The following is a 27,740-nucleotide window of genomic DNA, read 5'->3' as shown; positions in this document are numbered from 1 at the left end:
CCGTTGACCTTCAGAATAAATCCAGTTTTTAGCACAGCATGTGAGGTACTTCATCAACTTGCCTCTTTCTCTTCCTCTGTTTTATCTCCTCTCACCCCCAGTTCCAGCCGCAGGAAACCACTGTAATCCCTAAAGTTATCACCTCTCCTTCACCGCCATGCCCTTGTTAATACAACCAGCATTACCCCCTGTTCTCCATCTAGATAATCTTGCTCTGTTATAATCTTTCTAACTCCTGGGACTCTGCTCCAGATGGAATTAAAACAACAACTAAAGGATAGTTAACAGATGCTACAACTCCAGTTCAGTTTGCTCAAAACAGAGTGAAATTCCTTTCGTGCCTTTATTTCTGAGGCACAGAATAGATTTCTTTCTTAGTCGTTTTATTTTTTGCTTTCCAGTGACGGATAATGACTCTTTGCGTGAGGAGCTGGTGAGGTGGGACAGACCTTCTACCAAAATGTCAAAATAAGAGATCTAGATGGTGAGCAAAACTTGGTGAAAACTCACAAAGAAACTGTGAAAGGGGAAGAGGTGCAAAGCCAGCCGCTTTCCTGAATCACAGGAGCCGTTCTTCCTGCTCCTCCTCCCCCCTCCTTCCCTCTCCTCTGCTTTCTCTGTCCTTATCTCTTTGCTCTCTTTGTCCTCATCTCTCTGTCTCTGTCTGTCTCACACACACACACACACACACACACACACACACACACACACACACACACACACACACACACACTTCTCTTAAGGGAAGAAGAGCTCTGTGTTCTCTTTAAATCCCTCAGGTCCTACATTTTATTGCTCTAACAGTCCGCCTCCCTGAGGTTCCTGCCCAGACCAGCTATTTCCTTCGGTAGAGAAGCTGTTGGTTCACTCTCGCCTGGCTTGGAAGCGTCTGGGGGGCAGGTCTCGCAGCCCCGTCTCCCGCCCCCTCCTCCTCCCCCCGGTCCTGGCAGGCGGGCGACAAGGCAGACAAAGGTCCGTTTGTAACCTCCTTCCAGCACCTCCTCTCTTCTCCTTTTGCCCAAACTCACCTAGCGAGTTGGAGCATTTCAGAAGATTCCTCTGTCAAGAAGACCAAAGGAAAGGAGAAGAAAAAGGGTATGGACTTTTTTTCCTTAAAAATCATTTTATGTCATTGATTCTACTGCAAACTACTGCTATAGATTAGAGCAGAAGTGTATTTGTGTCTTGAGTCAGAAGAGAAGGACAGAGAGGCAGAGAGAGTCTCTGAGGAGGTGATGTGTGCACTTTGAGAAAGAGGATGCTTTCCCAGGTTAGAGGAAAAGAATCAGATGAAAAGAGAACAGAAAATGTACATTCCTTAACGGGAAAGGCATTTAACTGGGGACTTAAAAGGAGGCAGCTCCCTCACTGCTGCTCCTTGTTAAAGCCCCCGTCTGCCCTGAATCTGGCTCCACCATTCCACCTCTCAGGACTACGCGAGGGTGATGAAGTACTCAAGTTCCTTTTCAATGCAGTAGCTGTATCTCTGTATTCCTACTTTACGTAAAGTTTAATGGCAATGTCTAAGAAAGTGAATGTTTTCTGCTTTTAAAAATCCTGATTCCTTCTAGAAAAATGGTATCGATGACCTTAACTGCTAAGCAGAAACAGACACAGATGTAGAGGACAAATGTATGGATAGCAAGGGGGAAAGGAGTGGGGTGGGAGGAGTTGGGAGATTGGGATTGACACATATACAACTATTGATACTATGTATAAAATAGACAACTGATGGGAATATACTGCATAGCACAGGGAACTCTACTTAATGCACTGTAATGTCCTAAATGGGAGGGAAACCCAAAAGGGAGGGGATATATGTATCTGTATGGCTGATTCATTTTGCTGTGCAGTAGAAGCTAATACAACATTGTAAAGCAACTATACTCCAATAAAAATTTTTTATAATCCTGATTCCTAAAAGGTATAAATGTATGAGACAAAGAGGGAATTCATGGAATTCATCCTTGGTGTCCCCACCGTGGAACACAACACAGTGTCTGTACTGCTGTGATACAGGGAACTCTTTTTCCCTTTGGGGCTTATAAAAATTCCTCTTTAAAATTCCTTGACTTAGTTACATAGACCGTGTAAAGCTCTCCCAAATGCTGGTCCTTTTATCCAGTGATGATGATTTCTCATGGCCAGGGAAATAGTTAACATGATGCAAGCCTGCGTACTCATATCATTCTCTGAGGTGCTTGAAGGCAGACCACCTTCAGGGAGGACGTGGACTTTGTTTTTCCACTGATGAAGGTCTCTTGGGTACTGGGGCTGATTGTGTCTATTTTAAAGATGTTTGGAAGGCTTATCCACCTTCTACTACCACTTCTTTTCCTTTAACCTACACTTTGAGAAGTTTCACTCCAGCCCTCAGTCATTCTAATACAAAACTCTTCTGGTACAGAGAGTGGGAATTTTAACAATAATAGTGATTTTCATCCACCAGGAAAGATGAATGGAAAAACACCACGACTGGACGGCAGTTTTAATCTCTTCCAACTATAATTTTGATTTTTTAAATGTCAAGGTCTGAGCTGGAATTTTCATTTGTTTGTGCAGCCTTTGCTTCTTTCTGGCTGTGTTATGAAAGGAATCTGAAAATGGGCTACCCTTTCTGTCTAACTCATCAACTCTGTTTCATCCCACTGCTCTTAATACCAGTTTCCAGAACTGGCATCAGCTGTCTGCATGAGCATTGCTGCATAAAGCCCTCAACGCTTTCACGACATAGCTCTGTTTTGGCCATTAAATGAGATACTTTTTCTTTTTAAGTCTCCACTTAACTCCAACCATTCAAAAGCCTGCCGGTGCCAAATACCCTCAACACAACCAAAATTTGCAATGCCCTACCCATATGATGGTGACAATGATTTGTTGCTTAATTGGAAATACCTTGTTCATAGTTCTGTATCCTCTGCAGTGATCTATTAAAAATAATGCCACTATTGGGATATGAATGGTATCTTACAATATTAATTACATAAAATTGAATCCAAAAAAACCAATTGGTAACTATCTAAAGATCTCTAGTTATTCCTTCAGATATTCAGTTTTTAGCCTTGTTTTCTGTTGTAATTTGGATGTACTTCAGGAGGAATTTTAAATGCATGTACTTCAACAGAAAGAGGGGAAAAAAATAGAGCAATTTGCTTCAAATTGGTTAAAGTCATTTCACTCTTGTTGGCGCTTGAAAAATATATGATCTTGATGGATTGCGAAGGATGAAGGTCGGTGTCTTTTAATGAAAAAACAAACCAATGTATCATGGTAACATACTGGTTCAGGCATCTCCCCACTTGCCAAATAATAGTTAAAGCTATTTATCTGCACTTCAGTAAAGGAAGAAGAGAAGACTTCAGTTCAGTTCAAACATGTAATTTATAAAGTGTTTAAAAAAAAAAAAAAAAAAAAACTACTAGGGAGTGCTCGCCAGGTGTGGAACTTTCCATCCCAGTACGTGACTGAGGTGGACAAGAGACGTCATTTTGGGCTCTGGCCGGGACACAGCCAGGAAAGGCGCATGGTGTGGCAACAAACCCACTTACTTCTCCAGCAATTTACTTGTTCCTTCCTTCAGCAAACGCTTTCTGAACGCTTCCTGTGAGCCCAGCCTGGAAGCAGGCCCCTGAGAGATGCAGGAGGAGGGGAAGGTGCCCTGCTTGCCTTCTCGGTGCTGGCATCTCTTCCTCCAGTCCCCGTACATGGGCTGGCCCTGGTCTCCATCCCTCCCCTCTTCTCTTCCCTCTCTGCACTCACTACCCTGCGGTCCCACAGCTATAAATAGTACCGATAAATATCCCCATGACTCTCGAATTCGTACTTCTGGCCCTGACTTCCAGACTCACATTCAACTGCCTACTCAGAATCTTCATTTCATGTCTGATAGGCATCTCAGATTAACTTGTCCAAATTCTTTTTTGGTTGTTTGTTTAAATTTTTTTTGGAGTATAGATGCTTTACAATGTTGTGTTAGTTTCTACTGTACAGCAAAGTGAATCAGCCACACATATACATATATCCCCTCTTCCTTGGATTTCCTTCCCATTTAGGTCACCACAGAGCACTGAATAGAGTTCCCTGTGCTATACAGTAGGTTCTCATTAGTTATCTGCTTTATACATATTATCAACGCAAATCAGCCAAGAATGTTGAGGCCAAAAGGAAAAAAGTAAAATATATATGCAGCAATATATATATTTATTTTATTTCGTACCTGTATGAGATGATATATGTACACTAAACTTATTGTGATAATAACTTCATGATGTATGTAAATCAAATCATTATGCTATATACCTTAAACTTATACCGTGCTATTTGTCAATTATATCTCAATAAAACTGGAAGGAAAAAAAATTAACTTGTCCAAAAGTTTACCCTTAGATCCCCCCCCACCCGCTCGATCGACTCCTTGCAATTCATCCTCAGCTCATGTCAGTAAATGTCAGTACCATTCAGGTCAGAAACCTAAGAGTCATCCTGGATTCTTTCCCTCACCTCATTCTTCAATCAACTTCAACTTCTTTCTCCGACATACCTCTCCCCCGCCAGCCCCCGCAAACATAAATGTTAGAGTTTCCCACTGTCCCTGGCCATCTCAATTTCTCCTTCTTAACACCCTCGCCAGTGCACATCAAAAAGAAGCACACAAAATGTTAACAACAGCCCTCTCCATGTTGACACTCCAGTTGAATTTTATTCTATCTATGCTTTTCTGTATTTTCCATGTTTAAACTATTACATTTTTTTAGAAAAATTATTGATATTTTTCTAAAAAAAAATATCCAACTAGGATTACAGTTCTCATTAGAACCATCCGATGGAAAGAAAGCATAAGACATTAATAGTCATGAAGTGGGCTTAAGAACAAACTACACTTAACTGCAGGAAACATAAGAAAGGTAATACGAGGCCAAATTGTCTAAATGCATGACTTTGTCCAAAGGCCACAAGGAATAGACAAAATTAAGACAGATTACCAAAAATAAGAACATGATTACATAGTAAAAAAAACTCTGAAGATCAAAGCTCTAAAAGATAAGAAATATGCCAAAGACCTAAAATAACAGAAAAATTCTATCGCATTAGGGCAAAAAGATTAAAAAGAGCTTATAGCTCCCTTCCCAACTCCTCCCCATACACCCCACCTTCTGATAGAGAGGAATTTGGTGAGAGGGGTTAGAGAAAAGCCAGGTGATGTTTGTTGTTGAATCTTCTGATAAAGGTACACATACATAGAAACATGTATTTTTAAGTCACCTATGAGCTAGTAGGCCAGAATAAATGCTAGTTTTGACAAAAAGCAAGCAAACAAACAAAAGAAATTGGGAAGTACATTTTAAAGTCAAACTATTTAGAAAAAATTAAATACAATTAAATTAAAACAGTAGTGCCTGATGACATGCAAATTTAAGGATTTGGTAGCTCACTAACCTCTTCCAGGCATAAATAGTTCTCTGCAACTAGATATTGAGTTTAGTAATCTGAGAAACTCCTCCTTCCCTGGCTGTAAGCGTCTAAAGATTAGGATATATTATTTATTCTTTCACTAACGTGCCAGGCACTGTTTAGGGTACTTGGATACATATCAGACAAAATCCTGCCTTCCTGGAGCTTACATTCAAGTTTGGGGAGACACAATAAGAACATTTTATAATAATTTAGAGGTTTATAAATGCCATGGAAAACTAGAGCAAGTAAGGCAGATTGAGAATCTGAAAGAGGAGATAGAATTTTATTTTTTTAATTTAAAAAATTTTTAAATTGAAGTATAGTTGATTTACAATGTTGTGTTAGTTTCTGGTGTATAGCACATACATATTCTTTTTCAGAGTCTTTTCCATTATAGGTTATTATAAGATATTGAATATAATTTCCTGTGCTATATGGTCTTTGTTGTTTATCTACTTTATATATTGTAGTATATATCTGTTAATTCCAAACTCCTAATTTGTCCCTCCCCCTGACCTTTCCTCTTTGAAAATCATAAGTTTGCTTTCTGTGTCTGTAAGTCTGTTTCTGTTTTGTAAATAAGTTCACTTGTATCATTTTTTTAGATTCCACATATAAGTGATATCCTATGACATTTGGCTTTCTCTGTCTGACTTACCTCACTTAGTATGATAATCCCTAGGTCTATCCATGTTGCTGCAAACGTCTTTATTTCATTCTTTTTTATGGCTGAGTAATATTCCATTGTATATCTGTGCCAAACCTTCTTTATCCATTCCTCTGTCGATGGACACTTAGGTTGCTCCCATGTCTTGGCTGTTGTGAACAGTGCTGCAGTGAACATAGGGGTACAGGTAAGGGGAGACAGAATTTTAAATAGCACAGTGGGGTAGGTGTTATTGAGGAGCAAAGGTTTGAAGAAGGTGAGGTAGTTAGATATGCAGATATTTGGAGGAAGAGCTTTCCGAGCAGAGGAAATAACCATTGCAAAGGCCCTGAGGCAAGAATGCATCTGGCATTTTTGAGGAACAGCTGGAACAGAAAAAACAAGGGGAAGAATAGATGATTTCAGAGAGGTGATGGGGAGCCAGATTGCATATGGAGGTCACTGCAATGACTTTAGCTTTGACTCAAAGAAAGTGGAGTTATCGTAAGAGGATGGGTTTAGTTATTGATATTTTCCTTAATTCCTTTGGTATTCCTGGCACTCTGGACAGTGCCTGGCATAAATGAAACACTAAGAAACATTTGTTAAGTGAAACTAAGTAAAAGCAGCTTGCTCCTGTTCTCCTCTCTCTCATGTGATTGCTGAATAGCTCATCAGTGACCTGCACATTAGCACTATTCTCTCACTTCCCCACCTTCCCAGCAATGGCTGCTCTTCTCCTGAAAATCCTTGCTGGGTTGATGCTGGTCTGTGCAGAAGAAATACAAGATCTGGGCCTGAAGATTAGAGAGCGACTCCGGGCTACATTTCAGCAGCCTATTTCTTCGAGGACAAAGTTTACAAGCACCATTGTGGAAGTAGGAAGGGTAGCCTAAATGAATGGCTCCTGTGCAACCATACTGGGTCTTATTTGTTGAATTCTGGGACAAATAGCTACTTACCCTAAGAGATGCACATCAGAGGAACCATATTTCAATTTGGGGAAGGGAGAGTAGAAGAAGGGAGAAACATAATTCTGAGAATTCGGCTTGTGTTAAAATCAACAGAGTACCACACAGCTCATTTTCAGAATCTGTAAGATTTGGGTATCTGTCCTTCATATTCCTCCCAAAATAGCTACAAATAGTGAGAGTGATATAGAAAGCTTTACTTCTGCCCAAGATGCAGTAACAAGAACCAGATCTGCCCACTCCCTTGAAACAACAACAAAAAACAGCCAAAATATACGAAACAATCTTTGTCAAAACACTGGATTTCAAGCAAGGAAGAACACTGATTCTTGGGAGATGGGAAGCAAGTGAGGTGAGCCCTACAATTTCCCCCAGTCTACTGCCTTGAGGGAACCCAGATAGAGTCCAGCCAACTCCCCGAGTTGTAGAAATGGGGCTGAGAGTCAGGGAGACCAAGGCAGCTGGAGACCACAGAACAGAGTGCCTGAGAGAAGAGATACACAGAGACAGAACCCTGGAGTCTGCAGAGGGCCCCACTCAAGTATTTGGCAGAAAATTGATTAGTGTATGCAAATGAGGGAACTATGGAAAGGGGGAGGGGAGGAGGAATATCTGAAAGGATTAGAGAACAGAGTGCCTGGTACTCAAAAGGCCAGGAATACTCACAGAGGAGGAATGGCCTCAGTAGTGAGGAATAATTAGCCCTAGACTGAGAACAGATCTGGAACCACCTAACAAATCATAAAAGCAAGACTTGCAAGGATCAAACTGCTTCCAACTAACTTAGTTGCATCCCAAAACAAAGCACAAGAATACTTATAAGAATATAAAACTACTCAGCATCCAATAAGGCAAAATTATAAATTTCTGACATCCAGTCAAAGATCACCAGGCATACAAAGAAGCAGGAAAACATAACTCATAATTAGAATAATCAATCAATCGAGACCAACCCAGAACTGATACATGCTAGAATTAAAAAGTAACATTAAAACAGATATATCCTTAAGGTGCTGAAAGAAAAAAACTGCCAACCTATCATACTATAACCTGTTATACTATGACCTTTGTTCAAAAACAAAGGTGAAATAAAGACATTTTCAGACATACAAAAGCTGAAAGAATTCATCACCAGCCAACCTACATGATAAGAATATTAAAGGATACCCTTCAGGTATAGGGAAAATGATATCAAATGGAAATATGGATTTACACAAAGGAACAAAAAGCACTGGAAATAGAAACTGCATGGATAAACGTGTAATATTTTTTCTTGTTATTTAAATCCCTAAAGTTTAACTGACTGTTTAAACAAAATAATATACTTGGGGTTTATAGCATATACATAAAAAAAAATGTATAACAATAATAGCATAAAGGATGGGAGGAAAGAAATGTTAATATATTATTGTAAAGTTCTTATACTAATGTAAAGCATCATAATATCGTTTGAAGAAAGACAATGATAAGTAAAAATAGACAACATAAACCCTAAACCAATCACCAAAATAGCACAATAAAGAATTACAGCTTATCAGCCAACAGAAGAAGTAAAGTGAAATTATAAAAAAATTTCAGTTAATCCAAAAGAGCACATAAAAAGAGGGAAAAAGAAACAAAGAACAGATGGACCAAATAGAGAACAAATTATGACAGATTTAAATCTAACCATGTCAATAATCACATTAAATGTGAATGATCTAAACACTCCCCTTAAAAGGCAGAGGTAGTCAGTTTAGATAAAAAAGCAAGACCAACCTATAGACTGCCTGTCTATAAGAAACACATTTGAAATATAAAGCCACAAAAAGTAAAAATAAAAGCATGGAAAAATATGTTCAGAGGTCAGAAGATCCAATATTATTACGATGCTAATACTCTCCAAATTTATCTATAGATTTAATGCAATCTCAACCAAAGTTCCAGCAGGCTTTTTCTGTAGAAACTGACAAGCTGATAAGAAAATTCATAATAGACTGCAAAAAACCTAGAATTGCCAAAACAACTTTGTAAAAGAAGAACAAAGGTTTGAGGATAATTCTACCCAATTCCAAGAATTACTATAAAGCATCAGTAATCAAAACTGTAGTACTGGCATAAAAATAAACAAATAGATCAATGGAAAAGAACAGAGTCCAGAAACAGGCCAACACCTATATTAAAAAGTGATATTTGACAAAGATGCAAAGGCAATTCAGTGGAGAAACAACAGTCTTCTCAACTTATAGTGCTAAAACTATTGGACAACCATAGTTGAAAAAACAACCTAAAAAAGAATTTCAATCCATATGCACTATATACAAAAAACAAAAAAAACTAATATGGACCACGAAACTAAATGTGAAACATAAAACTACAAAACTTTAGAAGAAAACATAGAAGAAACACTTTGTGACCTTGGGTAAGGCAATAATTTCTTAGCTATGACACCAAAAGCACATTCCATTAAAAAAATTGAGAAATTAGACTTCATTAATTTTAAGAATTTATGCTTCTTTTAAAATCACTGTTAAGAAAGTGAAAAGGAAAGCCATGCATGAAGAGTAAATGTTTGCAAAACCTATTTATTAGGGCTTCGTCTCACTAGAAGACCAAGCCCTAATAAATAATATGTCTATTAGATATTATTATAACTTGTGTCCGGAATATATAAAGAACCCTCACAACTCAAGAACACAAGCCCAATTTTTTAAAATGGGAAATGATTTGAACAGACAGTTCACCAAAGAAGATACACAGATGAACATAAGCATATGAAAGAGGCTCAATACCATTAATCATTAAGGAAATGCAACATAAAACGACCATGAGACAGCTATTAGAATGGCAAAAAATAAAAAAGACTGACCATACCAAGTGTTGGAGAGGACGTGGACAAACTGGACTGCTGGTGGAAATTTTAAATAGTACAACCACTTTGGAAAAACAATTTAGCAATTCCTTAAAATGTAAAACATACACCTACCAGCTATTCTACTCCTACGTGAATACTGAGAAAAATCTCCACAAGGTTCTGGCAGGTGATGGGAAAGGAACCCTCCTGAGATATGTCAGAGCATTCTGTTCTTCTTAACAAGGCCTGCCCTTGGGAGAAACCAGTGAACCAGAGCCTAATCAGCTGGAGTATTACCAGAGCCCGACCGATCTGGGGGAAGGGAAATACCCAATTCCAGCCCACCTAGCCATCCTGTCCCACCTAAGGGGAGAGGAAAGAACTGAGACACATTTGTGAAGTTCGCAGCCCGGAAGCACAGTCTCACTAAAAGACCAAGCCCTAATTATAGGACCATGGAATGCTTCCTCTCCCTTCATATCTCACCACCACATTACCAAAGGCCTAGTTACAGCAGTTCCTTTTACCTGGTACATAGTATCTGGCTATCAAGAAAAATTTACAAGTCATACCAAAGACAAATAGATAAAGCAAGCATGAGAACCAGACATGGAAGTGATGTTGGAATTATGAGACCAGGAACTTAAAACAACTGTGATTAAAGATGATGGATTGGAGTCGGGGGGATGTCCAGTGCCACTTAAAATGCATACCATTACCAACAAGGTAGAACAAACTTACAAGCATTTTCCTGATACTAGATGGGGATTAGAAAGGGATATCCTATTTAAATGTATGTAGCATGCAAAATATTAAATGTAAATTAATGATACTATACCTATTACAGTAAAATTTTAAATGTGTAAAAAAAAACCCCTGTGATTAATATGTTAAGGGGTCTAATGGATAAACTGGACAGCATGAAAGAACAGATGGGCAATGCCAGCAGAGAAATGGAAATCCTAAGAAAGAACCAAAAATAAATAGTAGAGATAAAAAGAACACTGTTGGGCTTTCCTGGTGGCGCAGTGGTTAAGAATCCACCTGCCAATGCAGGGGACGTGGGTTCGAGCCCTGGTCCGGGAAGATCCCACATGCCACAGAGCAACTAAGCCCGCGTGCCACAACTACTGAGCCTGCACTCTTGAGCCCGTGAGCCACAACTACTGAAGCCCATGTGCCACAACTACTGAAGCCTGCTTGCCTATAGCCTGTGCTCCGCAACAAGAGAAGCCACCGCAATGAGAAGCCCTCGCACCGCAACGAAGAGTAGCCCCCGCTCACTGCAACTAGAGAAAGCCCACGCGCAGCAACAGAAGACCCAACGCAGCCAATCAATCAATCAATCAATCAATCAATAAAATAAAATAAAAAAGAATAGCTCAACCCCTAGGGTAAAAATTAAAAAAAAAGAACACTGTAACAGAAATGAAGAATGCCTTTGGTGGGCTTATTAGTAGACTGGACACAGCTGAGGAAAGAATCTCTGAGCTTGAGGATTGGTCAATAGAATTCTTGAAAACTGAAAGTCTAAGAGAACAAACACTGAAAAAAAAAACAGGAACAGAACCTCCAAGGGCTGTGGGACAACTACAGAGGTGTAACACACGCATAACAAGAACACCAGAAGGAGAAGAAAGAGAGGAAGGAACAGAAAAAATACTTGAAACAATAATGACTGATAATTTACTTAAATTAATGTCAGAAACCAAACCACAGACCCAGGAAATTCAGAGAACATCAAGTAGACCGTATGTCAAAAATCTACACATGGGCAGATAATTTTCAAACTACAGAAAAACAAAGATAAAGAAAAGGTCCTTAGAAGGTGCCAGAGGGGGAAAAATCACCTTACCTACAGAAGAACAAAGAAAAGAATTACATCCAACTTCTCAGAAACCGTGCAAACAAGAAGAGAGTGGAGTGCAATAAAGTGTTGAAAAAAAAATTACCAACCTATAATTCTGTACTCTGCAAAATTATCCTTCAAAAGTAAAGGAGAAATAAAGACTTTCTCAGACAAACAAAAATTAAGAGAATTCATAGCCAGTAAACCAGCTTGTGAAAAATGTTAGAAGTTCTTTCAAGAGAAGGAAAATAATATAGGTTAGGAACTTGGATCTACATAAAGTAAAAGCACTGAATTAGAATAAGAGAAGGTAAAATAAAAACTTTTATTCTTCTTATTCTTAATTGATCTAAGAGGTAGCGGTTTGTTCAAAATAATAGCAACAATGTATTCAACTATCTATGTTATGTATATATATAAAGATACATATATGTATAGATATATATGCTTATTAATGGCAGCAATGATACAAGGAATGAGAGGAAGGAATTAGAATTATTTTATTATAAGGTACTCACATTACTGTACTGTGAAGTGTTATAATATTATTTGAAAGCAGAGTTGGGTTAGTTATAAATGAATACTGCAAACACTATGGCAACCACTGAAAAAGTAAAAAAGAAAAAGTATAACTAATATGTTAAGAAAGGGGAGAAAATGGAATCATAGGAAATGCTCAATTGAAACCAGAAAAGGAGGCAGAGAAAGAGTGGAAGAGAAAAATAGGAACAATAGCAATAAACAGAAAACAATAATAAGCATAGTAGATCCTAATCTAACTGTATCAATGTCAATGTTGAATGTCAATGATCTAAATGCACCAATTACAAGACAGAGATTGTCAGAATGGATCAAAAAGCATGACCCAACTATATGTTGTCTCACTTTAAATATAAATACACATATAGATCAAATGTAAATGGACGGAGAAAAATACATCATGCTAACAATAACCGAAAGAAAGCAGGAATAGCTATATTAATTTCAGACAGCGCAAACATCAAAGTAAGAAAAGTTATCAGGGATAAAGAAGGGTATTACATAATGATAAAGGGGTCAATTCTCCAAGAATACATAACAATTCTTAACGGATACTTGCCTAACAACAGTGTATCAGGTTACATGAGCTAAAAACCAATACAACTGCAAAGAAAAGTAGATGAATCCACTATCATAGTTGGAGGTTTCAACACCCTTCCCTCAGAAATGGAGAGATCCAGCAGGCAGAAAATCAGAAAGGACATAGTTGGACTCAACACCACCACCAATCAACTTGATATAATAGATATCTGTAGATCACTTCACCCAACAACAGTAGAATACACGTCTTTCTCAAGCTCACATGCAACATTCACCTAGATAGACAACATTCTGGGCCATAAAACACATCTTACCTAATTTAAAAGAAGTCACACAAGGTCTGCTCTCAGACCACAGTGGAATTAAACTAGAAATCAATAACAGAAAGATAACTGGAAAATACAAAAACATGTGGAGATTAAACACATTTCTAAATAACACATGGGTCAAAGAAGAAATCTTGAGAAATTTAAAAATATTTTGAATTTAATGAAAATGAAAACACAACTTACCAAATTTGCAGGATGAAGCAAAAGCAGTGCATAGAGGGAAATTTATGAAGGCAAGGAATGCATATATTAGAAAAGAAGAGAGATCTAAAATCAATCATCTAAGTTTCTACCTTAGGAAACTAGAAAAAGAGCAAATTAAATTTGCTCCAAAGTAAGCAGAAGAAAAGAAATAGTAAGAATTAGAGCAGAAATCAATAAAATTGAAAACAGGAAATCAACACAGAAAATCAATGAAAGCATAAGATGGTTCTTTGAAAAGATCTATAAAACTAATAAACCTCTAGCCAGGCTAACTAAGAAAAAAAAGGAGAGGACACAAAATTACTAATATCTGAAATGAAAGAGGGGACATCACTACAGATCACATGGAAAGTTAAAGGATAATAAAGGAAAAGCCCACAAATTTGATAACCTAGATGAAATGAACCAATTCCTTGAAAGACACAATCTACCAAAATTCACAAAAGAAGAAATAGATGATGTGAGTAGATCTGTATCTACTAAAGAAATTGAATCAGTAATTAATAACCTCCCAAAACAGAAATCACCAGGCCCAGATGGGTTCCCTGGTGAATTCTATCAAACATTTAGGGAACAAAGTATATCAAATCTCTACAATCTCTTTCAAAGGACAGAAGCATAGGGAATACTTCCTAACTCATTCTATGAGGCCAGCATTACCCTAATACCCAAACCAGCCAAAGACATCACAAGAAAAGAAAACTACAGACCAATATCTCTCATGAACATAGATGCAAAAATCCTCAACAAATTATTAGCAAATTGAATCCAAACAAGTATAAAAAGAATGATACACCAAAATCAAGTGGGATTTATCCCAGGTATGCAAGGCTGGTTCAACATTTGAAAGTCAATTAATGTAATCCATCACATTGACAGACTAAAAAAGAAAAATCACATGATCATATCAAAAGATGCAGGAGAAGCATCTGATAAAATTTAAACTCAAGCATGATAAAAACTCTCAGTAAACTAAAAATCAAGGGGAATGTTCTCAACTTGATAAAGACTGTCTAAAGAAACCTTCAGGTAACATTATACTTAATGGTGAGAAACTTGAAGCTTTCCCACTAACATCAGGTACAAGGTAAGGATGTTGACTCTCACAACTCCTTTTCAACATCATACTGGAAGTCCTTGCTAATGCAATACGGGAAGAAAAGGAAATAAAAAGTATACAGAGTGGGAAGGAAGACATAATACTGTCTTTGTTTGCAGATGACAGGCTGTTTATGTAGAAAATACAAAAGAATCAACAAAAAACTACTGGAACTAAATCATAGCAAAGTTGTAGGGTAGAAGGTTAATATATAAAAGTCAACTGCTTTCCTATCTACTAAAAATGAGTAAATGGAGTTTGAAATTAAAAACACAATATCATTTACATTAGCACCCTCCCAAAATGAAATACTTAGGTATAAATCTAACAAAATATATACAACAAGATCTATATGAGGAAAAACTACAAAACTGTTGAACATAACCAAAGAACTAAATAAGTGGAAAGATATTCCATATTACATGTTCATGGAGATAAGAAGACTCAATATTGTCAAGATGTCAGTTCTTCTCAACTTGGTATACAGATTCAATACAATCCCAATAAAAATCCCAGAAAGTTATCTTGTGGACACTGATAAACAGATTCTAAAGTTTATATGGAGAGGCAAAAGACCCAGAATAGCCGACACAATATTGAAAGAAAAGAACAAAGCTGGAGGACTGACACTACCTGACTTTAAGACTAACAATAAAGCTACAGTAATCAACACAGTGTGGTACTGGTGAAAGAATAGACAAATAGGTCAATGGAACAGAATAGAGAGCTCAGAAATAGAATTCTACAAATACAGTTAACTGATCTTTAACAAAAGAGCAAAAGCAATACAATGTGAAAGACAGTCTCTTCAACAAATGGTGCTGGAACAACCAGACATCCACATGCCCCAATATGAATATAAACACAGGCTTTACACCCTTCACAAGAAATTAACTGAAAATGGATCATAGACCTAAAAGTAAAGTACAAAACTCTAAAACTTCTAGAAGATAACATACGATAAAATCTAGATGACCTTGGGTTTGGTGATGCCTTTTCAGGCACAATACCAAAGACATGACAGATGAAAAAATAATTAATAAGCTGGACTTCATTAAAATTAAAAACACCTGCTCTTTGAAAGAAAATATTAAGAGAATTAGAAGATAAGCCACAGACTTGGAGAAAATATGTGCAAAAGGCACATTTGCTGAATGACTGTTATGCAAACTGTACAAAGAACTCTTAAAATTCAACAATAAGAAAACAAACAACCTGACTTTAAAAATGGGCCAAAGACTAACAGACACTTCACCAAAGAAGATATACAGATGGCAAATAAGCATATGAAAAGATGCTCCACATCATATGTCATCAGGAAATGCAAATTAAAACAATGAGAGACCACTACACACCTAGTAGAATGGCCAAAATCCACAACACTGACACCACCAAAAGCTGGTGAGAATATGGCGTAACAGGAACTCTCATTCATTGCTGGTGGGAATGCAAAATAATCCAGCCACTTTGGAAGACAGTTTGATGGTTTCTGACAAAACTGAACATAATCTTAGCATATAATCCAGCAATCATGCTCCTTTGTATTTATCCACAGAGGTTAAAAACATGTCCGCATAAAAACCTGCACAAGGACGCTTATGGCAGCTTTATTCGTAATTGCCAAAACTTGGAAGCCACCAAGATGTCCTTCAGTAGGTGAATGGATAAATAAACTGTGGTACATCCAGACAATGGAATATTATCCAGTGCTAAAAAAGAAAGATAGCTCTGTCAAGCCATGAAAAGACATGGAAGAACTTTAAAAGCATATTACTAAATGAAAGAAGCCAATATGAAAAGCTGACATACTGTGTGATTCCATCTATAGGACATTATGGAAAAGGTGAAACTATGAAGACAATAAGAAGGACCAGTGGTTGCTGTGGGGCTGGGGGTTGGTGGGGAGAGATGAATAGGCAGAGCACAGAGGATTTTTAGGGCAGTGAAAATACCATGTGTGATATTTAAATGATGGGTATAAGCCATTACACATCTGTCCAACCCATAGAATGTACAATACAAGGCATGAAACCGAAGGCCAACTATGGACTTAGGGTGATTCGGATGTGTCAATGTAGGGTCATCCTTGGTAAAATGTACCATGTGGTGACGGATGTTGATAACATGGGAGACTGTGCATGTGTGGGGCAGGGGGTACATGGGAATCTGCAGCTTCCTTTCCATTTTATTGTAAGTCAAACTGCTCTAAAATAACTAAGTTTTTTTTTTTTAAACCCATTATCTTACCTAAAATAACTGACCTTTGAGGTGCACCTAATCACAGAAAACTTCATAGTAAAATTTCCTTTCAACAATATTGTTTTCTTTCATTCATAAATATCTGTCTTCCTCCCTTTTTAATACTCCAGAGGTAGGAAAGACACTTCAGCACCTGCCAACAAGATGAAATCTGAATGGCTGTGGAGTCTGATTCTGGTTCCTCCAACTATTTTGCTAGTCTTCCTTTACTACAAGAGCCTCCATTTTCTTCATGTTTAATATGGAAGCCAGAAAAACCTGATTCAATAGATAATGTATATTCCATAGTTGTACGCAGATACGATACTTAAAGTGTTATCTCCTGAAAGAGGAATTAGACTTGCGGTATGACCCCAAGGGTTCAAACTAGAACTGGTGGGTGGAAGACACAGAAAAATATTTTCCAGTAAGGGAAACGTTAGAACTGTATCAGTGGACTATATGGATTTAGTCAACAATGAGTTCCCCATCATGGTAGGTGTTCAAGAACAGGGTAAATGCCTCTTATGGCGAATTCAAGCCTCTGTTTTCAACTGAGGCTAAGATGTAACCCATGTGGGAGAAGAGTTCACAATTACTAAAAATATGCAACAAAAATGGGTCCCCAAAATAATTCTGAAAGCTTTAAAAACTTAACTATATATCTATAGAATATAATCTGTCAATGTCAGGATAACTGGGCTTTTTGTTTCTGTCAGGGTTGGACCCAGATTCTTGGACAATGTTGTTAGGATATGCAAGGTCAGGAATCACTGTACACAATGATGCTATTTGTTCCGAAATTTACTTGAGTTTATCACCTTAAAAAGCAGTTTTTCTCTACTGAATATACTGAAAAAAATGACTTTGGGTCCTTAAAAACAAAGATTCTGGCTCTTCCCGCTATCTCCCTTCCACCTCCCTCACATAACTCTCATTCAATATTTCTTTGTGGAGCTCAGGGATGTCATTTTTACCAAATATTCTAAGTGATTTTTATTGTAGGTGGTCATAAAACTAAACTGTGAGAGACATTCAAAGAGAATAGAAAAAATCAACGCCCACTCTTGCTATTCAAGAGTTTATGAGAATGCTGCAGAACTTTATGTTCAGATGAATTCCATCTTTAAACCAAACAAACAAACATACAAACACTGACACATTTTGGTCTTTCTTCTATCTCAGGGCCAAAAGCCAAAATGAAATTTATAGTACTTGCTGTCACCGTTGGACTAACTTTGCTGCTAGGAGTCCAAGCCATGCCTGCAAATCGCCTCTCTTGCTACAGAAAGATACTGAAAGATCGCGACTGTCACAATCTTCCAGAAGGAGTAGCTGACCTGACAAAGATTGATGTAAACGTCCAGGATCACTTCTGGGATGGGAAGGGATGTGAGATGATCTGTTACTGCAACTTCAGTGAATTGCTCTGCTGCCCAAAGTAAGGAAATGCAATCACAAAACATATTGCTGTGAAGTGTATGTACAACAACTCTTTCTTAAGACACCTTCATAATGAGTGTGCTAAAATTAATCACCCTTTTCAGTAAAACCCTGTTCAAGTCTCAGCTATTTTTTAGGATCATCACCATTATGTACCGAAATGAATGTTTTCATTTAAGAGACAGAGTTTGGCAGATTTTAGTAAAACTAAATGAGATACAGGAAATTAATAACACTCCAATCTATTAAATTCTAAATTTCCTATCTGATTTTTAACCACACAAAAAAACATCTTCTGGTAGCTGAAGTCACCTTCAAGGCTGACATCTTAAACTAGTTTGAAAACTAATAAAAGGCTTTAGATAAAAGATCCCAGTGAACAGATCAAGTAACTGGATGGAAAAGTTTGGTAATGGTGAAAGAAAAACTTTCTAGCTCTATGTATGAGTTAACCAGAAATTAACTGAATAGAGATTGTCCACTGACTTGGAAAGTAGATGTATTTTAAGTATAATACAAAGATAGATAAATAAATAAATATTTATAGCTCTTGATTTTAAAATAATCTTCTCCTGGTTATTGAGGAAGCTCAAATACTATGATCTTGGCTACTTCATATTGAAATCAGCTTTTTCAAATTACTTTCAACATATCATCATATTTTTCATTTTTCTAAGAAATCTGTGACCTAGAAAGGGCAGATATAACCATCTTATCAAAGAAAGGTGTAGAGAGGTAAAATGACCACCATCCCACATAACTAGCTAATATCAGCACTGAGACTAGAACACAGGTCTTCTGATTTGGCCTGGGTATTTTTTCTACCAAGCCAGTTGGTTCTTAAGTATGGTTCCCAGAACAGCAGCTTCAGCATTACCTGAGGTCTTGTTAAAAACGTAGTTCATCCCTGGGCCCCAGACCAAACCAACTGAATCAGAAACAATGGAGAGAAAGCACAGCAATTATGGCTTAAACCCTCCAAGTGATTCTGATGCATAATAAAATTTGAGAATCACTTGATTAAACAATGATATCAAGAACTCAAGTTAACTGATTCCATAAAATGATTTAACTTTTCCTACATAAATGAAACGCCATCTAATATTAAAATATCATGTTTACTTTTTTGTAAGACTTGAAACTAATTTATTGAAATGTACTTACTTTATGATATAATTTTGTGATTATCCACTGTTAATGGATGAGCTAGAAGTATGGATATATGAAAATAATTTGTCTGATCTTGGGTTACAGTTTTCCCAGTAGCAACAAATATCTAAGTATATTTCTTTTTTTTTTTTTTGCCTATAAACACAAATTTTATTTTGCCATTCTATTTTTTCAGTTGCATTGAATATAATTAAATACAGCACTGTATAATTTAAGGTGTACAGCACAATGAGTTGACATAATATACAGCTGACCCTTGAACAACACACGTTTGAATTGCATGGGTCCACTTATCCGCAAATTTCTTTCACTAAACATAATACATACCACAGTACTATCCCATCTATGGTTGGTTGAATCCTCGGATGTTGAACCATAGATATGGAGGACTGACTGTAAACTTATGCACGGATTTTCCACCGCACAGAGGCTCAGCACCCCTTACCGCTGCATTGTTCAAGGGTCAACTGTATTGTGAAATGATTACCATAATAAGTTAACACGAATCACCTCATATAGCTACACATTTTTTTTTCCTTGTGATATCCTGTAGGATCTATTCTTAGCAACTTTCAAATATACCATACAACAGTGTTAGCTACAGTCATCATGTTGTACATTGCATGCTAAGTATATTTCTAATGAGCCATAATAATACTACCTTGCACATATACACAATTTTATATTATACTGTGCATTTTTATTATACATCACCTTATGTGATCTTTCCAACAAGAGTGGATAGAGTTGGGTAGCTCAAAATTTCACCTTTCCCTATAAAACCTAGAAATTTACTTACTGACTTCCCAACAAATTTTTAATCTTCTGTTTCTTAGCTGTAGATTTAAACTTCATGGCCTATCCTCACCCATATCAGAGAAATAAATATTTTGGTATGCTTGTAAGGTTTTGAAATCACCCAATCTTTCCTTTTCTTTATAGACAAATGACAGCATAATGTCCATGGCAGATGGGGGAAAGTAGAAGAATTGATTACCTTCTTGGTCTTTGCTGCTCTTGTGGCAAAAGTCCTCCCACTCACTCTCTTTGTACTTTATTCACCTAAAAAGAATAGTCATATCTGAAATCCTGGAAATCACCGTCCATTTCTTGCTCAGAAAAGTCTAACATGTATGTTAACTTTCAGCTGGATTTAATTCATTCATGTTCTGCTCTCTTTCAGAGATGTCTTCTTTGGACCAAAGATCTCTTTCGTGATTCCTTGCAACAATCACTGAGAATCATCCTGTATTCCAGACAACACCATTCTTAATTCCCCACAAACCACACTACAACAGTGTAGCTGTATTTCTGGTTTCTATGCAGTGCAATAAAGCACAGATTCTATAAATTCTTACTTGCCTAAGTAAACTTGTGTTAAATTAGCAGTAATAAAAATTCCATTTAATTTTTCTCTGTGGAAACTGTTTAAAATTTTTGACTAGAAAATTTTCATCTACAAGGTGTTCACTGTGCTCAGTAAAAGAATTCTGTCCCTCAGAGGAAGAGCCATAACCCTGGCTCAAAGATGGAGAATATTTTCAGTTCTTGACAGTTCTGTTCTTGACAGATCATGTATACTTAATGAAAAGAACCAGAGATAAATTGAGGTTCTTGGAAGGGAAACTAGAAGTTTTCTAGTAAGAGGGGGAAAAGGGAGCCAATATTTGAATATATATTATGTATGCCAAGTACTTTAAGCACATTTGCATTTTGCTCTCTTAATAAACCACAAAACCATCAAGATAAGTATTCTTAAACCCACTTTTCAGATGCTAACTCAAGTTTAAGGTATTTGCTAAAAATCAAGACAGACTTTGAAGAGAGTTCCAGTTCCAAAACACTCACATAGTTGTATCCTTAAAACTATGCTACATACCCCTGACGTGTCCATTTTTCTTGGGACTAACAAAACACATTAAAAGAAACATGTAATGGATGAGAATTTAAAGTCACATGAATTTTAAAGGTAAATAAAACGGATGCCTTCAAAGATATTTTCTGGGTGTTAGAGGCAGTTTTGGACTATGCTCCACACCTTTGGAGGTGTGCGCTGACGAGTAGCCAGCAGAAATAATTTCAGAAAGTCCTTCATGCTATAAAAATTTATTAGATACTCGCTAAGTGCCAGCTGTTATTAAGATCTGGGGATGTAGTAATGAATAAGATGGACTTCTCCTCTTGGAACTTGTATTCTAACAAAACTGTAATCATTACAAATATTTATAAATGTGAAGCCGGCTGCTACAAAGGAGAAGTGTAGCATGCTATACAAAGTACTGCTGTGGGGAAACGTTTGAGAAGCACCACACGTGTAGTAAATCTAGGAGATAACCATTTTGAGTTAAAGTGACATTGTTTCACTGAAATACATCCTTGGAGGTCCCTGATCTGTTTCTCAAGACCACACGCAGAACAGTTTCAGTGTTCAATAGGTGTTACTGAGCTGAACAAAACAATTTTGAGGTAATCAGAATTCAGTTCCTCTTAAAAGCTGCAAAAACATAAGGCAGAACATGTTTTCAAATAGTATGACTTCTACAAAAATGCATGAAGAAGTGGAATTGTTTTAAAAAAACTCAAAATATATTGTTTTATCAACACAGTATATGATTTGATTGAGCTTTTTTTTCCTTCACTGAATTGACAGGTATTAAAGTTAAACTAACACAATAACAGAAGTCTTATATCCTTTCTGAAACAGTGCATAGTATAGGTAAATAAAGAAAATCATCAGTACATTTTCTACTTGGTATAAACTCTCTTTGAGGGGGGAAAAAAACAAGGCAATTCAACAATGGCTTTTTACTAAATATTCCCTTATTACTGCACTCAAAACCTGATGAGAAAAATAGTATTTGGAAAAAAGCTAAATATTTAATAAATGGAATTTTATAGATTATTATGACTATTCTTCATATTCTCTCCTTTCTGGAAATAACCTGTAACATCAAATTGCAATACATTCTTTTAGAAATGAATGCATTATAGAAGCACACACTCTTTTTTATGTAAATTACCAAATAAATGTAAAACATGAATGTTCACACAATGTACCTTATACAACTTTTTCTGACTTGGTCAATATGTTTTACCAAATAAATGTAAAAACATGAATGTTCACACAACTTACCTTTGCAACCTTTTCTGACTTGGTCAATACGTTTTTAAAAGCAAACATTTCATTCAGTCATTCAATGAATAGATCCTTTATTTTTTCAATAGCTTTTAGCTACAACAGAAGACAACTAAGCTTTTATTAAAAATGTACTATTGTGGTAAACACTGTCTTTCAACTGAATTAGATAGGTACTATCACAATCCCTGCTCTATGGACAAAAATGCCAAGGCTTAGAGATTAAGTAGCTCATATTAAGTTACATTATCAGAGCAGCAAAGCCAGGTTTTGAATTTGACCAGTTTTCCTCTAGCATCTAGAGTCTTTACCACTACTTTATTTAATAGCATCAGATAATCTATTTCCTTTTTAGGAAAGCAAACTTTTACTTGTATGCGACAAGTACATTTCAGATAGCTCATATATGTTAAATGCTTAAATGAATAACAATCTGTATTTTTATCTTTGACTTTCTATATTCTTGTTCTTACTATGAATTCCATGGTGCTGAGCACAAAGCTGACAGTAATACTTACTAATAGCTCATCTCTTCTTGATAAAATTTTTCTTTTCCTCATCATAATCCATAGGGACTCCTTGAAAATTTTTGTTTGCTGGGATTAGGTACTAATCCTAAAGGATTATTAGAGAATTGGAAGCAACATGGAGAAACAAAACAATGAGCAACAACTCTTAGAGGGAGACGACAGGTAAGAACATTCACAGCTCATTCTGCAACCTTAACTTCCTTATAATTGCCCAGAGATACACATGAATTCTTTCAATAATAAATTGTTTTAGCAAAGTATTATGACAGGTACTTTTAAAATGTAAATAATCTTACCAGTAAAATACTATGGGCTTTAAAATAATTTTCCCAAAAGGAAAAAATTATCAAATTCATATGTTTCTAAATCATACTGCATTAACCACCTAAACCTAAACTTTTCTGTCAAAGAATTAAAGAGAAACTGATATTAGAAAAGTATAGTAAATTGACATTGAATTAGCTTCCTCAATTTACTTCTATAGAATGGTATCAACAAAATGTGCTCAGCTTTGTATAGTGGTATACCTGGAGAGAAATGCATGGCATACATGTAGCCAATATACTCTCAGAATTTTACAAATAAAAACCTATAGTAAATTTTCAACGAAAGAAGTATATGTGATCTCCATTTCCAGAGTTTTAGAAGTCAAAACGTAAGTCTGTTGGGTATTATGGGTATAAAACTGACTTGATGTCTACTTTAAATATACATTAAAGGGAATACACACACACACACAATACACACACACACAAACACATATATGATAATCTAGTAGCAATTAATATGGTTATTATTTGAGAACTATAGTTGACTATGTAGACTATAAATGCAACTGGGACATGACACATAGAGTAAACTAAAGTTTATAGTATCAGCTTTTAGCTACAAAGAAATACAAGAAATTTCCTAATCCCCAAAGAATAAATTCTATAGTAAACAGTACACACACTTAAAAAAAAATATATCATACATAAGACATTTCTTGACACTTTTAAACTAACTCCAGTTAAATAAATAAGCAATAACATGACAAAAATTTATTTTTGAACCACCATCACTTGCCGAGATCATAATCTGAATTTTGCTATCAAAACTATGTAAATCCATACAAATAGCAGATAAAAGAGAGCTGGCTGGCATGGCTATATAAATATCAGACAATATAGATTTTAAATTAAAAAAATTGTACAAGAGACAAGGAAAGACATTTTATAGTTAAAAGGGTCAATCCACAACAAGATATAAAAATTATAGATATATATGCATCAAACAACAGAGCCAGAAAATATATGAAGGAAACACTGACAGAACTGAAAGGAGAAATAGTTCTACAATAATAGTTGGAGGTCTCAATACTTTACTTTAAATAATGGATAGACATCTAGACAGAAGATTAAAAAGGAAACAGAGGACTTGAACAATACCCTAAACCATCTAGACCTAAGAGACATATACAGAACACTTCACCCAACGATTGCAGAATACACATTCTTCTCAAGTGCACATGGAACATTCTTCAGGATAGTCTGTTAGCCCATAAAACAATTTTCCATAAATTAAAAAAACTGAAATCATACAAACTATCTTCTCTAACCATAATGGAATGAAGCTAGAAATCAATAACAGAAGAAAAACAGGAAAATCCACAAATATGTGGAAATTAAACAATGCATCCTTAACAACCAATGAGTCAAAGAAGAAAGAACTAGGAAAGTCAGAAAATACTTTGAGATGAATGAAAACAAAAATAAAACATACCAAACTTATAGGATGCAGCAAAAGAAGTACTCAGAGAGAAATTTATAGCTGCAAACATATACATTAATAAAGAAGAAAGATCTCAAATCAACTGAACTTTGCACCTTAAGAAACTAGAAAAAGAAGAGCAAACTTAATCCAAAGCCAGTGGAAGAAAGAAAATAATAAAGATTAGAGCAGAAATAAATGAAATGGAGAATAGAAAAATAATAATCAATGAAACCAAATAAAATATCAACAAAATTGACAAACCCTCAGCTCGACTACTAAAAAAAAAAAAAAGAGAGAGAAAGCACATATAATTAAAATTACAAATAAAAGCAGGGACATTACAACCAACCTTACAGAAATTAAAAGTATTATAAGAGAACACTATGAACAATTGTATGACAACAAATTGAATAAACTAGATGAAATGGACAAATTCTTAGAAACACAAAATTACCAAAGTTGACTCAAGAATAAATAGAAAACCTCAACTGTCCTAATAAAGTAAAGAGGTTGAATCAATAATCAAAAATTTTCCATCAAAGAAATGTCCCGGACCAGATGGTTTCACTAGTGAATTCAATCAAACTTTTAAAAAATAAATTAACGTCACTCCTATTCAAATTTTTCCAAAAAACAGAAAAGGAGAGAACACTTTCTAACACATTCAATGAGGCCAGCATTATCCTGATAGCAAAGTCAGATAAAGACAGCAGAAGAAACTATAGAACAATATCCCTTATGAATATAGATGTAAAAATGTTCAACAAAATACTAACAAACCAAACCTAACAGCACCCTAAAAGGATTATACACCATGACCAAGTGATATTTATCCCAGGAATGCAAGGGTAGTTCAACCAAAGAAAACAATTCAATGTAATACACTAAATTAACAGAACAAAAAGGGGGAAAACATGATTACTTCAACAGTTATAGAAAAAGTATTTGACGAAATTCAACACCCTTTCATGATTAAAAAACTCAGCAAACTAAGAATAGAAGAAAACTTCCTTAATAAAATAAAGAGCATTTACGATATATCCACAACTAACATTATACTCAATGGTGAAAGATTGAAAGCTGTCTTCATAAGATAAAGAACAAGACAAGGATGCCTGTTTTCATCCCTACTACTCAACATTGTACTATAAGTCCTAGTCAGAGCAATTCGGCAAGAAAAATAAATAAAAAGCATCCAAATTAAAAAGGAAGATGTAAAATTAACTCTAAAGATAACATGATTCCATATATAGAAAATATCATAAAATCCACAAAAATACTACTAGAGCTAATAAATGAATTCAGCACAGGTGCAGGGTCAACACATACTAATCAGTGTTTTATATACCAGTAAGGAACAATCCAAAAAAAGATTAACAAAACAATTCCATTTATAATAACATCAAAAAGGATAAAATATCATGAATAAATTTAACCAAGGAGGTGAAAGACCTGTACACTGGAAACTGCAAAACCTTATAGAAAGAAATTAAAGAAGACCTAAAAGTAATGGAAAGATAATCCATGTTCACGGATTGAAATACTTAACATTTTTAAGACGGCAACTGTCAAGCGATCTACAGATTCAGTACAATCATCAAAATTCTAATGGTCTTTTTTTTTTTTTTTGCAGAAATAGAAAAGCCAATCCTCAAATTCATATGGAACTGCAAGGGGCCCCAAATATCCTAAACAATACTGAAAAAGAAAAACAAAGTGGGAGGACTCACACCTTCTGATTTTAAAACCTACTACAAGGCTACAGTACTCAAATATGTATGGTACTGGCTTAATAGAAATATAGGCCAAAGGAACAGAATTGAGAATATAGAAATAAACCAAAACACCTATGGCAAATTGATTTTTGACAAAGGTGCCAAGACCATTCAGTGGGGAAAGAACAGTCTCTTCAACAAATACTGCTGGAACAACTGGATAACCTCATTCAAAAGAATGAAGCTGGAACTCTACCTCATTCCATATACAAAAATTGACTCAAAATGGGTCAATGCCCTAAATATAAGAGCTAAAACTATAAAATTCCTAGAAAAAACATACGGGCTAATCTTTATAACCTTGGATTTGGCAATGGATTCTTAGGCTTGACACCAAAAGTATAAGCAACAGAAGAAAAAAATTAATTGTACTAAATAAAAATTTTAAACTTTTATGCATCAAAGAACATTAACAAGAATGTGAAAAGGCAATCTACAGAATGGGAGAAAATATTTGTAAATCATATATTGGATGTAGAGTCAATACCTAGAATAAAGAACTCCTACAACTCAGCAACAACAAAAACAACCCAATTTAAAAATGAACAAAGGAACTGAAAAGAAATGTAAATCAAAACCGCAGTGAGATACCACTTCGCACCTAGTAGGATGGCTTTAATTAAAAAAAAAAAAAAAAAAAAAAGGAAATACAAGTATTAGCAATTTGGAGAAATAGCTGTTAGGAATGTACAATGATACAGCCACTATGGAAAAGTTTGGAGGTTCCTCAAAACGTTATAGAATTACCATGTGACTCAGCAACTCCACTCCTAGATATATATCCAAGAAAAATGAAGACATGTCCACACAGAAATTTGTACACGAATGTTTATAGCAGCATTATTCATAATAGCCAAAGGTGGAAATCCAAATGTCTAAATGTCCATCAATGGATGACTGGAAAAACAAATTGTGATTTTCCAATTGTGATTGGAAAAACAAATTGGAAAAACAAATTGTGAAAAACAAATTTTCCAATCAATGGATGATTGGAAAAACAAATTCACACAATAGAATGTTATTCAGCCATAAAAAGCAAAAACTACTAATATATGCTGCAATTTAGATAAACCTTGAAAATATTAAAGCAAAAAAAATCCAGAAACAAAAGGACATGTATTGCATGATTCCCTTTATATGGTATATCCATAATAGGCAAGTCCATAGCGAAAGAAAGATTAGAGGTTAACAGGGGATGGGAAGAGGTGGAATTGGGAGTAGTTACTTATCA

The 27,740-nt window shown here is 35.7% G+C and overlaps 1 protein-coding gene and 1 long non-coding RNA gene across 3 annotated transcripts in view; one reads left to right on the top strand and one right to left on the bottom strand.

The window, feature by feature from the left end:
* LOC103020370 (uncharacterized) overlaps positions 1 to 23,060 on the bottom strand; it is an 83,589-nt gene extending 60,529 nt beyond the window's left edge. The window contains exons 1-3 of one of the 2 annotated variants that reach the window (XR_009008555.1): positions 22,971 to 23,060; positions 20,314 to 20,378; positions 6,113 to 6,285 (exon numbers count right to left, since the gene is read on the bottom strand). This is a non-coding gene — a long non-coding RNA (uncharacterized LOC103020370). The remainder of the gene's footprint in view (positions 1 to 6,112; positions 6,286 to 20,313; positions 20,379 to 22,970) is intronic. The other variant, XR_451994.2, reaches the window with a different exon arrangement.
* SCRG1 (stimulator of chondrogenesis 1) lies at positions 715 to 20,688 on the top strand. Its single transcript, XM_028169207.2, has 3 exons — positions 715 to 1,095; positions 17,889 to 18,144; positions 20,500 to 20,688. The coding sequence occupies exons 2-3, from the start codon at positions 17,903 to 17,905 to the stop codon at positions 20,552 to 20,554; spliced, it is 297 nt and encodes a 98-aa protein (XP_028025008.1). The 5' UTR covers positions 715 to 1,095; positions 17,889 to 17,902; the 3' UTR covers positions 20,555 to 20,688.
* Positions 23,061 to 27,740: the final 4,680 nt, after the last annotated feature.

Source organism: Balaenoptera acutorostrata, chromosome 6 (genome assembly GCF_949987535.1).
Source record: "Balaenoptera acutorostrata chromosome 6, mBalAcu1.1, whole genome shotgun sequence".
Taxonomy (NCBI): Eukaryota; Metazoa; Chordata; class Mammalia; order Artiodactyla; family Balaenopteridae; genus Balaenoptera; species Balaenoptera acutorostrata.
This window is presented reverse-complemented; position numbering and strand designations above follow the sequence as displayed.